General features: G+C 33.6%; 1 protein-coding gene across 1 annotated transcript; it reads right to left on the bottom strand.

The window, feature by feature from the left end:
- Positions 1-19: 19 nt before the first annotated feature.
- LOC113328896 (beta-amyrin synthase-like) lies at positions 20-11,249 on the bottom strand. Its single transcript, XM_026575887.1, has 18 exons — positions 11,043-11,249; positions 10,752-10,946; positions 5,292-5,384; positions 5,016-5,213; positions 4,724-4,808; positions 4,293-4,459; positions 3,997-4,188; positions 3,734-3,847; positions 3,491-3,616; positions 3,211-3,333; positions 2,612-2,710; positions 2,454-2,510; positions 2,249-2,295; positions 1,972-2,115; positions 925-1,102; positions 468-542; positions 244-327; positions 20-136 (listed from the first exon to the last, which is right to left on the bottom strand). Exons 1-18 carry the CDS (start codon positions 11,247-11,249, stop codon positions 20-22), a joined length of 2,301 nt encoding a protein of 766 aa, XP_026431672.1.
- Positions 11,250-12,085: the final 836 nt, after the last annotated feature.

Consider the following 12,085-nt stretch of genomic DNA (forward strand, 5'->3'; position numbering starts at 1 on the left):
TCTTTATCGCATACAAAAATTATGTAGGTTTTTTGACTACCCTCCGACGATATTCCCCAAGTGCCCATATCGGAAAAATGTTTCTATAAAGCGTGTAGTGCAATATGCATGTTTTCAAAGACGCTCCTGTTATCTCCTGTAGATTATAAACATACACATACAACTTTAAAAAATTCTTCAACTTTCGTTACTTTCTGTGCACTTGTCTAGTACAGGTATTTCTTTTAAAGCTTTTCAGTTTACCTGTTGAGGAAAATCGCCGTTTTCCATTTGATTATTTATCAATATCTTTGCTGCCCGATGCAGAGGCTCAGGATCCCTATCTTCCTATAAGTTAAATTACAAGAGAACAAAACCTGGTTTAGTTCCTTAATATGCTGAGATAACATATTTTTACATAATTTTTATAGAGATTAGAAACTCAAATATATATTAGTAAGCATATATGACAAATACTGCAAACTTACTTGACCAGCATGTATAAGTCCCATCAGACCCCAAGATGTTTGTACCAAGTGGTTGTCCTCTAAGGGTATAAATTCCTGTTTGATGATGAGCACATATCACAAAACACAAAATCAGAATGATATTTTTTTTTTTTTTTTGACAGGCAAAGGGAAAAATGTATTAAAAGAAGCTTGATTCATCAGAATGATATTATTTTGTAAGTAGGATGATTATTTTAACTTTTGGCACTTTACATATGGGACGTCTGATCAGGATATTATCAATTTCAATAGACAAAAAACTCAATGTTAGAAAGAAAACAATACAAACAAGCACATTTTACTTGAATGAAACTTTATTATATTACACGTTAGAGTTTTAGGATACCGAATTAATTTATCAAAAGTTTATTGTATATACGAACATGAATATACCTTTTTTATTGAAGGTTTATTGTTTATACGAAGATGAATATACCTTTTTCATACACGAAAGATAGCTTTCTCCCCAACCGCCCGATGAATTTTGTGTTGACAGCAGAAAGTCACAAGCCTTACGAACACTCAGGCTATTCGCGTAGGTCTTCCCAGCAGCTGCGAGGGATCGTAGCCCGAACCATGTCCCATAGACATAACATACTCCCCAATTTCCATACCTGGACAGATTATATTATATCTTGGACAAATTTATGGGCTAAAATTGGAACCGATCCCATAGCCAAAATTTACTAGCCAAAATCAGGTATTTGTCATAGCCTCGGTTAACACCTCTATAGGTTTGTCCATGGTATGGTCTAAGTGGCTAAATTTCTATCTCAAGATTGGAAACTTTTTGTTAAGAATTTCAAGACTCGGGTTCGTGATGGGAAAAGTTCATGATCTGAACGGATGGCGCATTGGAAAATATCTATGCTCTTCTTCCCTTTACTTTTAAAATTGCAAGTGATGAATATTTCTTAATTTTGTGGTCGCTTGTAAACAGGTCAAATACTGTCGTACATTCTAATCCAGCCAATAAGTCTCACCCTTTCTTGGAGAAGGTTTGGTTCATGGTGTTTGGCTGTGATACCAATAACCAATTGTTATGGTACAAACCCTAACTGTTCGCATGCATACAATTCATCTCCTAATCCAAAGTTGCAAGAACCACCAATAGTTTCAGGCTACTAATGAAAATTATGTAAAAAAAATTTGTTGATTTAAGATTGAATTATTGAATTATTTTGAACTATATATAATAATTGTGTAGAATTTTATGAGTTACGTTGAATAATTATAAAGATATGTTTGGTTAGGGTAATCACTTGTTTTATATGGATTATATATTTAATAAAAGCATGAGCTACACATGATAGAAGTCTTATTTTCTTGGGATCCTCCTTAATTTTTTGTTTGCCCTTGTTTTTAGTCCTATCAATCTTTCCAGGTCTGGGAGTTATTGGTGAACTTGTCTGTGCATATTAGTGTATCTTGTGCACAGAAAATCCCCATTATATTCAAAAATAAATTATACTCGTTATATTACCATGAACCATTAGGCTCTTGCTTATGTTCTACATAATGTACTGCCTTGTTGATGCAAGCTTCAATTTCTTTGGTGCGGTTATTGGGATGTAACTTGTTGAACAAAATTAGAGCTTCAATTGCCGATGCAGTGCACTCTACGTACCTGCACTTAGTAGATTAAAGCATTCGATAATGATATTTCACAAAATTGGCCACATCCATTACCCATAAGCGTTGCATTACACTAATGTCGGTGAGCATTAATTATTATTTATTAATATCAACAATAATCTTACTCATGTTCGACCATGCAATCCTCAAACATCTCTGTGCAATTGAAAACCTATGGACAAACATTAATAAATTCATCAATAAAAATATTAACTGAGCTAGACTGTTATAGTTAATGAAACTAGCTGTCTTTAAAAACCGGCTTACAAGAACAACGTTGTCAAAGGATTATACACTTCACAGATAATTATTATATGGGTATACACTAACCTCTAACCATTCAAGCGATGCTGCGGGATTCCAGGCGGAAAATCCCCCGTCTGCGCCCTAAGAAATTAACTAGTAGTTACTATATATATATTATCGGGGATTTAATATATTGTGTAGACTGAGTAGTTTTAACTTTATGCCACAAACTGGATCCTTACTTGAAGGGAAACAATTAATTCAATAGCATCATAAAACTGCTTCACGGGCATTTTGTCCCCAACAATCTCAGCTGGCATTTGCGAAAATAGTAGACAATTCTGCAACCAAATCAATGTATGTTCAGATTGTGTTGAAGTGACAGTTTCTTGCAACCTTATTTACAGTTACAACTTACAAATATAGTTCTCATTTCAACCCTTTATAATGCAAGTGGAACTTGGCAAAATGAAGACAGCGGTAGAGAAAGTTATCGTAGAAACAAAAAATTTAGCGGAGCAAACATTGCTACATAGCTGGAAAATACGATATTTCATGCTACAAAAGGAAGAGTTAATGTAGTGCGTAAGACAGGTACGTTTTTGTATATAAAATACAGGGTTATATGAATTTATGTACCCAGATCTTGTTTATCAAGAGTTATTTTTGGTACTTAAGTTCGTCTAGCTTAGTGCTTGGTATCTGGATTAGCAATTAATCGCCAACCATTCATCTAACAACCATATCGGACTTGGTTAGCAAGTGCTTGTCTTTGTTAGGTTAATCCTAATTAACGTTGGGGTATAATAGAATCAAATGTGTTAAATTATAAAGGAATTACCTTTAGCGCTTCAGCGGTACAATCTGATACTTGCCAACCACTATCTCGATCAGAGAAAGCCCATGCTCCTTTACTAATATGACGATGCATCCTTCGAAAATCACCCGATGGGTTATCTCTAACCTTCATTTGTGTAGCAGACAGAAGAGACGTATCACGAGATTAGATGTTGATATTAATGTGTCATGAATATGATCATTCAATAATTCTACTTCTTTTTGATTTGCATGAATGAAAGTGACCAAGGTTATTGTATGGGAGGTATGAGAGGTTAGTTAACCTGTGAAACTTTTAAGTAATTGTGTCCCTTCTTAAGGGTAGCACCTATTTCTCCGATCAAGTCGTCACTTGCTAGAAGTGCACGCAGTGCCAAACTAGTATCCCATGTCTGACTTCCAGTAATACTCTGAAACAAAATTATCAATTGGTTCATAAAATCAAAACTAATAAACTTAGTTTGTCTTTTGTTTTTGTATCTTTTTTTTTATACCAGAGACGGATTTTCATTGAACAAAATGTTTACCTGCATTTTAAGTCCGTCTTCTGCAACCCATATGTAATCTTGGACTCTGGCAAGATGTTTCTTGAAAGCATCTGAATTTGGATCCTCCACCCAACAAACAAGCATGCATAAAGACTGTCGATGTACAAGTACAACACGGAAATCCCATTAACATAAACTAAAGAAGTATTAAAAAAAAAATACAGAATTACGCATCCGATTTTTGTTCACATCTCCGAATTCTTGGACATATATACCATTAATTATACCGTGGGTATGCATACCTTTGCTACAGAACTCATGGTAATGAAGCGGCTATTTTCATCTTCATAATGAATATGCTTCATTGTTAAACTTAAAGCCTTCTCTCTGACCATCTTTGAAAATGGCCACCAGTTCAAAAGAGGCTCCACAACTACGTAGAAGTAGTCCCATACCAAATTCTGGAGAATGGGATGTGGGTAATATATATCCTCCTAACAGAGAGAGGATAATGAATAGTAAAAACCATGTCTACCGACGTGCATTACGTAACCAATTCTACTAATAATCGCACTGATCGAACAATGTAAACGATTACCTTACAACAAACATAACGCATTTGGCTCCAGTTTATTTCATCATAAGGTTGAACATGAAGTTCTTCTCTTAATGATAAAATGAGATCATTTATGGGTGCGACAAACCTCTTACCATATAAGTACGTCATTGGCAGTGATATCACTCGAGAAAAACACCACACCTTACCTGCAATAATGTTTATTTGCACTAACCTGAGCAATAACATTCAATATACAGTAAAAACTAGGCTTTACTTAAAGTGTCGAGATATCAGATACTTCAAATTTGTCGGTTACGTTTTAGGGGAGCATCAAGGTCTCCTTCATTGACCGTGGATTTTCTTTTGGATTTATACCTCTTAAGTTTTGTTTTCCTCTTTTTTTTTTTGTTAATTTATCAATTCTCCTACAAACAAATAAAATCGGGGTAATAACAAACGTAAATACTGACCGGTATGTACTGGTAGAAAAGAAGGAAGCAAGATAAGCTCAGGTAGCATAGGGATGCAACCTGACCAATCATAAAGTCCAAGCACCTGTATACATATAAGTTACTAACTAATAGTAAGTGATTCTCACAGGAAAGAAAATAAACAATTACTGTTATATATATATATATATATATATATATATATATATATATATATATATCCCAGAAGATATCATATGATTAAACATAGTTTTGGAACCAGAATGTATGAACTTCATAAAAAATAATGATGTCCAAGTGTGGAGGAACCTACCGAGAGCCAAACCTTTCCCCAGGTAGGTATTGATGTCGCACCACCATGATCAAGGATCCATTTTCGTGCTCTAGCACAAGCATTGTTCTCACCACCATCTGGTCCTTCTCCAAGTATGCGCATACAGATGTAGTTAAGTGTTGTACTGAACATGATACTATGCCCTTCTATATGAAACCCAAAACCTCCATCTTCATTCTATATTATATAGAAAATATTTAGATTAGCCATAGCCCGAACACTTTGATAATATTAGAATTTCACCGGAAGTTATACCTGATGCCAGTAGATGTGTCGAAGTGTCTCCTTTCTATGTTCATGTGATTGTAAGACGGTATTAAGAGTTCCCGTGATATATAAGGTGAAAACCTGCACTTCATTGTAAGTATTAGTATATGGGATCAGCACGAAAATTCGTATAATATAGAGCGATTGTTAGAATACAAAATAGAAAAAGGTCTCCGTTTTCCGTCTCTTAAGCTCAGATCTCGTCTTTTGAGTTTCCGTTTGTTCTCTATTATTATTCTTTTGTTATCTCAGGGTTCCAATCTTAGTTTTCGGGATTTTAATTATAGATCTAGGTTCAGATTATCAGTTTTGTCAGTGGCATTGATCTCATCTTCCACATTTTATCGGATTGGGTGGATGTAATGGGGAAATTCCATCATGTTTCAACAAAGTTACGTTGATGTTTTGTTACTGTGTTGGCTGATTGTTGCCTGGTTTGGTGCTTGATTATGTTCTGCATTGAGCAAAAGTTTACCTGTTCAAAAGAGCTAAGAGCTTTTATTTTTGAAGGATCAATCTTTTCTTGGATCATTGCTTTTAACGCTGAGTATGAAGTTCCTTTTAGAACGACAATGTAATTGTTATGATATGATTAAACATAGTTTTATTTTAATTATTCGCTACAAATCCGAAGAATAATTATTTCTATTATTACTATTCACTATCACAACTAATATCTATCGATATAAATTACATTATTTTATTTCATAAAAATTTATTGCAAATAATAATTATTAATTATTTCACAAATTGGTTAATTAAGCCAATTACGACAATTCCAGGGTGAAAAAGACATGTAAAATTTGATACTGTTTAAATGGACGAGAATGTAAAAATAATTAGGATGTAAACAGTTTCATCCAACTCATTTTCAAATATTTTTTCTTATTTTTAATTTATATCAGGAAGCATCCAGTTGCACCCTCGCTATTTTTTAAGTTTAAGCCAGGATGAATCCAGATTCATTCTTACTGGGTTTTTTTTGTGTCCATTTCATCCATACTAATTTTTACTCGTCCATTCGAACCATGTTTTAAAAATATTTAGGCAATCGACCGAATTTCTCTTATTAGATTTAATTTACTTGAAGTTAGTATAATAAATAAGCTTTGATAACTTTGATATTTTTATTTATCATGCAAATTTCTTAGTAGAACTTATTTTACAACTCTTCACGAGTTTACAAATCTATGAAAGATATTAGATAATTCTGCAAGATTTTTCCCGATTCTGTATTACTCTGAGAAAGTTATTAATTTTTGTGACTATTTTTTAAATATCTACAAATCTACATAAATATTTATTGAGTAAACCCTGTGAAATTTCTTGGATAAGTTCGAGTATTTTAATACAACTACTCGAATGTCCATTAGTTTCTTATCCTTGGAGTATCCACAATGTTATTGTTAAAAGCGAGATTTGGCCAAAAAAAAAAAAAAAATCTCTTCGAGGGTTTCTAAAGTTGCCAAATTGCTAAGCCAAATGTGGGAACTGAATTTAGAAATCGCCAAATTTGGCCAGAGACCCTCAAGGTAAGTACCCATATTCTTAATTCATACAAACTTTATTCGCGTTTGTCTGCAAATCCAATGGGGTGTGTTTGGTAGGGTAGATTGAACTTACGTGATGTTTGAAGTTTGTACAAGATGAACACAGGATTTAGTTACCTCAATTATTTTTTGGACTGTTGACTGTTGTAGTGTTTGTACGGGTTAATATTGGTTGTTTTTCCCTAGTTTTTAAGGTGTGGTGCCCATCTTAGAGTACTTATGGAGTAATCTTCTACTACCTCCGTTCCTAGAAAAGAGGTAGTATCACTTTTTCATTTTTAGCCTAAGAACATGCCAAACTGAAAAATCAAGAGTAACTCTTTTTCGGGAGCAGATGTAGTATATGTTTTTGATTAATGGCTTTTAGCAAAGGTTTGATACAAAAAATTGTAATTTTTTATGAGATAATTTGATGTTGTAAGTCATAACTTGCGGGACTAAATCTTTTTATAGTACGATACAATACTGTTACGAGGAATTGTGTTGTTACTCATCCTGAGAGCTTCTCCAATGGTGAATGTGAATATTTTATATGTGGCATCACTTCTAAGACATCCTTTGAGTATAAAATTCTAAATATTTGGAAAAATAAATTTTTATCTCCAACCCATAAAGTTTTCTGTTATTTCTTTTACTTATTTGTAGGCATATAGTTGGTTAAAATCTTTTCAGTTTTTATTGTTCATTGACTTTTATTAACAAAAGTGTGACTAGGATGGGAAGACATCCTCTAAATGAATCTATAAAAATAGAGGTTCACCTAGAGGATGTCTAACTTTTTTTTTGCCACATCATCTTCACATCAATGGGTTGTAGATGATTTTTTATAAATATTGTTGTGGATCACCTCGTTAGCTCCTTCAATCACTCACGCATGTTGCTTCACCTGCTTGAGCAATGTCACTTGAAAGAAAACTCTTCAAATCCATTTGATACCATGCATTCCATTTAGTACACATTTCCCTAAATTCAATACAAACTCCTTAAGAAATGAGAAGAGTTTTATCTCAAGAAAAACTGTTCTCCGGACGTTATTATTAGACTCAGCCAAACATACAAAATTAACCCTGTCGCACATACATACTTATATAAATTGTGTTGGATATCATACACACTTAATAAAACATCCCAACCTCAGATTCTACCTAAATATGTGCTGAAATGAAACGCCTTTAAAATGACCATCTCATTGTCGACATTTTTTTTTCTTCTATTGGCGTCTGATTTTCAGATACAACTTTAAAGAGCATCTGGATATAGCATCCATCCACCACTACATCTGAAACGGAAAAGCTAAGAAAAAATGAAAATCCAAATATAGCTTCGCTATTTGGAAATTTAGCAACTCGTGACTCCAGTTACTCTTAAAAACACCAATTCCCAATTTCCTCGTTGTGAAAACTCGAAAAAAAAAAAAAAAGATAGATTTCATTACTGAATTTTGAAAGTAGGATTTATGGGCCCATGTGATTTGGTAGGATTATACCTATTTTGGATGATTCGGTTTCCTAAATCTCTCGAGTTCATGTTTCCTTGCTATTTATAATTCCATCAAATCAACCATTTTGAATCTGATCCCCTCCTCATAGGATTTGTTAAGAAAGTTGAGAAGGGGTTCATAGGGACAACTCAATTAACCATTATGAACTTGTATACTCAAAATAATAAAGTAATTTATTAATTTTTAAAAAATAGTGAATAACAAATTAATTTATCTTTAAAGAAAATTTCAACTTCAAATAAAATAAAAAATTATTTATTTATCTTCAAAAAAAATTACAAATAAACAAAATTAACTTTATTTAGCCTTAGAAAAATAATAATAAAAGATTATGTACCTTCAGGAAAAAAAAAAAAGAACCTTGTGATCATCTTTTAAGGTTGAATTGACTGATGATGTAGAAAACCAATATATGTGTATACATATGAAAATTACCCAAAACGGTACACAGGGCTTTAAATAAGAAGTTATACAAATCTGAGGATTTTTTGGTGAGTTTCCAAATGTATCAGGATATATTCTCCAACCAAAACCACTATCAACGTATTTTCTATAAAATACCATGTCTTAAATGGCTTATTACGCCAGTTCTTATGTTATATCATATAAAACTTAATTTTCCCAAGCATTGTGGAAAATAAGATAAATATATTTGTGTTTGTAAGTAGTGTCGGAGCCAACCCATGGCTAAGATAGGCAACTCCGGGATGGATCCCAAGCCTAATTTTGCCTATCCAAGTTCGGTTTTTGCATATCCTGTCTTTTTTTTCCCATTTTATGATCCTTTCCTACTCGTAGGAGAATTTTTGGCTCCGCCCCTCTTTGTATGGTACGATATTTATAAGATTTTAGGTATTACAATATATTCAGTCGGATCCTTTATACAAAGTATTAAAATGCAGAAAAGAAAGAAGATATATATTATAAATATATGTACTCTCCCCATCCCTCATATATAAGATTAATTTCTTTTTTTTTTTGGTTTTTCTAAAAAGATTAAGTTTTTTCTTTTCCGATTTTACCTTTTCTTTTACTCTTAATATACTTTCTCATTACAATATAGATAAGGGTATGTGTACTAAAAGACATCTTATGATTAAATTTCCGCAAATTTTGTGGAGTTAAGAAAATCCAATAAGAATCGTGGTAAAAGTAAAACATTAAGATTTCTCTTTCTCAGTTCTCAGAATTAGAGAAAAACCCATCAACTTCTTCTTCTTCCTTTGCTCAGATTTAGTCCTTTAGGGGCTAGATCTGAGCAAAGCTTTCTTGTTTTTAGTTATTTTTGTTGTTTCCAATAGTTTCTTCGCTATTAGAGCGATTTTTATCTTTGCTATTTGAGCGATTTTATGTACATTTTTATAGTGTTTCTTTCTAAAGATTTGCGTGTTTGGTTTCTTGATAGAAGTACATCGGTGATTCGGCAATGACGAAGATCAATTTCTGCTTCATCATAAAAATAGATCTTGAGTTCGGGTTAGTTGCACATGAAGAATTTTTGGGCATATCACTCCTCTGTCATAGGAGCATCTCCTTTCTAAGAAGAAAAAATGTATCAAAATGGTCGAATTATAGGTTTATATACCATTCCTTCTCCAATCTCATAATACAAGATTTAGGTGCTATTGTGGTAGATCACTTTTTCTCTTCACGATTTATTTATGTTTTGTATCTTTCTTTATATTTGTTTCATGTTACGATGTACTTGTTTCTCTTTAAAACCATCATGTAAACATTTCTTGTAGAATGAAATACTTGTGGTTTGATGATCAGAAAAAAAAAACCAAATCCAATAATCCAGTTTTATAATATGGACCAAGGATTATATAATATTTTATTTGTATCGTACAGAGAAAGTTTTTATCGATCGATGGAGATTGTATACCGCTTATTCATTTACTATGTACCACTTATTCAGTTTTGTTTGTCACATTGTACCTATCGTGAGTGCAAAAATGCTAAATTTCTTTTGTCGTACCTAAGTACCTTAGAAACCTGCCTTAAAATTGGTGACTTTTCAAGATGTACAAAAATAAAGAGACAGGTGAATATTAGATGAAGGTACTTTCCAGTTAGGTGTTGTTCTAGTACTCATATTATGTCCTACATTGGAAAAATAATATCTTAATGATATTAAGGTACTTTCCAATTATATATGTATTAGTGCTCATATTATGTACTATTATGACAAATTAATATCTTAATAAAAATACATGAGAATAAGAGTTCTCTTGGATGGTGTTTGAACCGGACAAACTATTGGCGTCTTGCATTGGATTGGCCAAGATCACAAATCTGATTGGGATCAGCATCCTTTGACTCGGCATTTGGGATCGTAGGATATATTACTTAGATCACAAGCATGGTATTAAGTTAAATATTATTTCAATTTCTTACCAAAGAAGGCATCAAGAACATGAGTGCATCAAAATTGGCTGGCCAATGTCCGTCGTCCCCTTGCATAGCTGAAAAGAATTGGATGGCTCTCCTTAAGGTTGTTGTCGTTGCTTCATAAGTCACTTGGTCATTATCACCTATCTTTTGTAGTGGCGGTACGCTTAGATCGAAATTATCTTTGTTTTTTCTCAATTGCTGCATCATAAAAAATGTGTTACTCACCAGAAATTTGAATTCGTATTTAGTTGATATCTATGTTATTACGTTCATGGCCATGTTATTAACTTATACCTGCAAGCGTAACAAAACATCCGAACAAGCTCGAACATTGAAACGATTTTCGTAGAATTCCTGACGAGCTTTTTCAACTTGAGCTCGTTCTTCTGGTGTTCCAGCATTTGGATCAAACTTCCAAGTCTGTCTACCTACAAAATTATTAGTACTGAATAGCCACTCATTAAACGGACCTCCATCATCAGCAACTTCGAGTTTCCACATGATTTTTTGAATCTAATTAGTTACGGAAAGAGGCTACCGTAGTGTTTCTATACATAGATATGTACACAGAATTATACAGCTATACATTGATTGATAATCACGTGCACATGTGCGAAATGTGCTGGCCAAGCACTGCCCAACCAACGAAATCACATGTTTAACATGCAGCGTACTGTGCCGGAAATCAAGGTGTGTCGGGGCTCTGTCGTGCTAGGCCTAGGCGGTTGTAATGTATTGTACACAAAAAAATATAGATGTTGTGCTTGGACGGACATATTTGTTTCATGTTTTCCAAATATTTAGGTGTGTACGTATTGTTCCAAAAATAAATCAACATAATGACGATAAAATGTTAAAGTTTGGCTAGAATAACGACTCTTTGTTCAAATATACACAAAATATGATGTATAATGCCATTGTGTTTTATGCAGGCCATGAATAATTCTTAATATCATGTATTGTGATGTGCCACGTACTTATCCGTGTTGTGATGTGCCGATTAGTTTGGCTCAATACATCCCATGAACTTATCGTGCTGGGTAAGTCACGTGTTGGGTTGGGTTCAAATTCTAATGTGTTGGGAAGGATTGTGCTCGTGCTAGCACGTGACCTATCTGGCTCCCGCACCTTTCTTCAAGTGTTTGAAGGTTATAGTGCGGAGGCAGTTAATTCGGCGAAGCAGCTGCACCTACCTGCCTCTGAAATTTACGCCCATTTCCCCCAAACTTTTCCCCATTTAAACCCTTCATCTACAGACGGTAAATTCTTAGGGCTCGTGGTGGGCCTGAGGCTTGTGACATGTCATGTGGAAATGTGGTTTTATGGAAAAAGCTAGG

The sequence above is a fragment of the Papaver somniferum genome, unplaced genomic scaffold, assembly GCF_003573695.1.
Source record: "Papaver somniferum cultivar HN1 unplaced genomic scaffold, ASM357369v1 unplaced-scaffold_114, whole genome shotgun sequence".
Taxonomy (NCBI): Eukaryota; Viridiplantae; Streptophyta; class Magnoliopsida; order Ranunculales; family Papaveraceae; genus Papaver; species Papaver somniferum.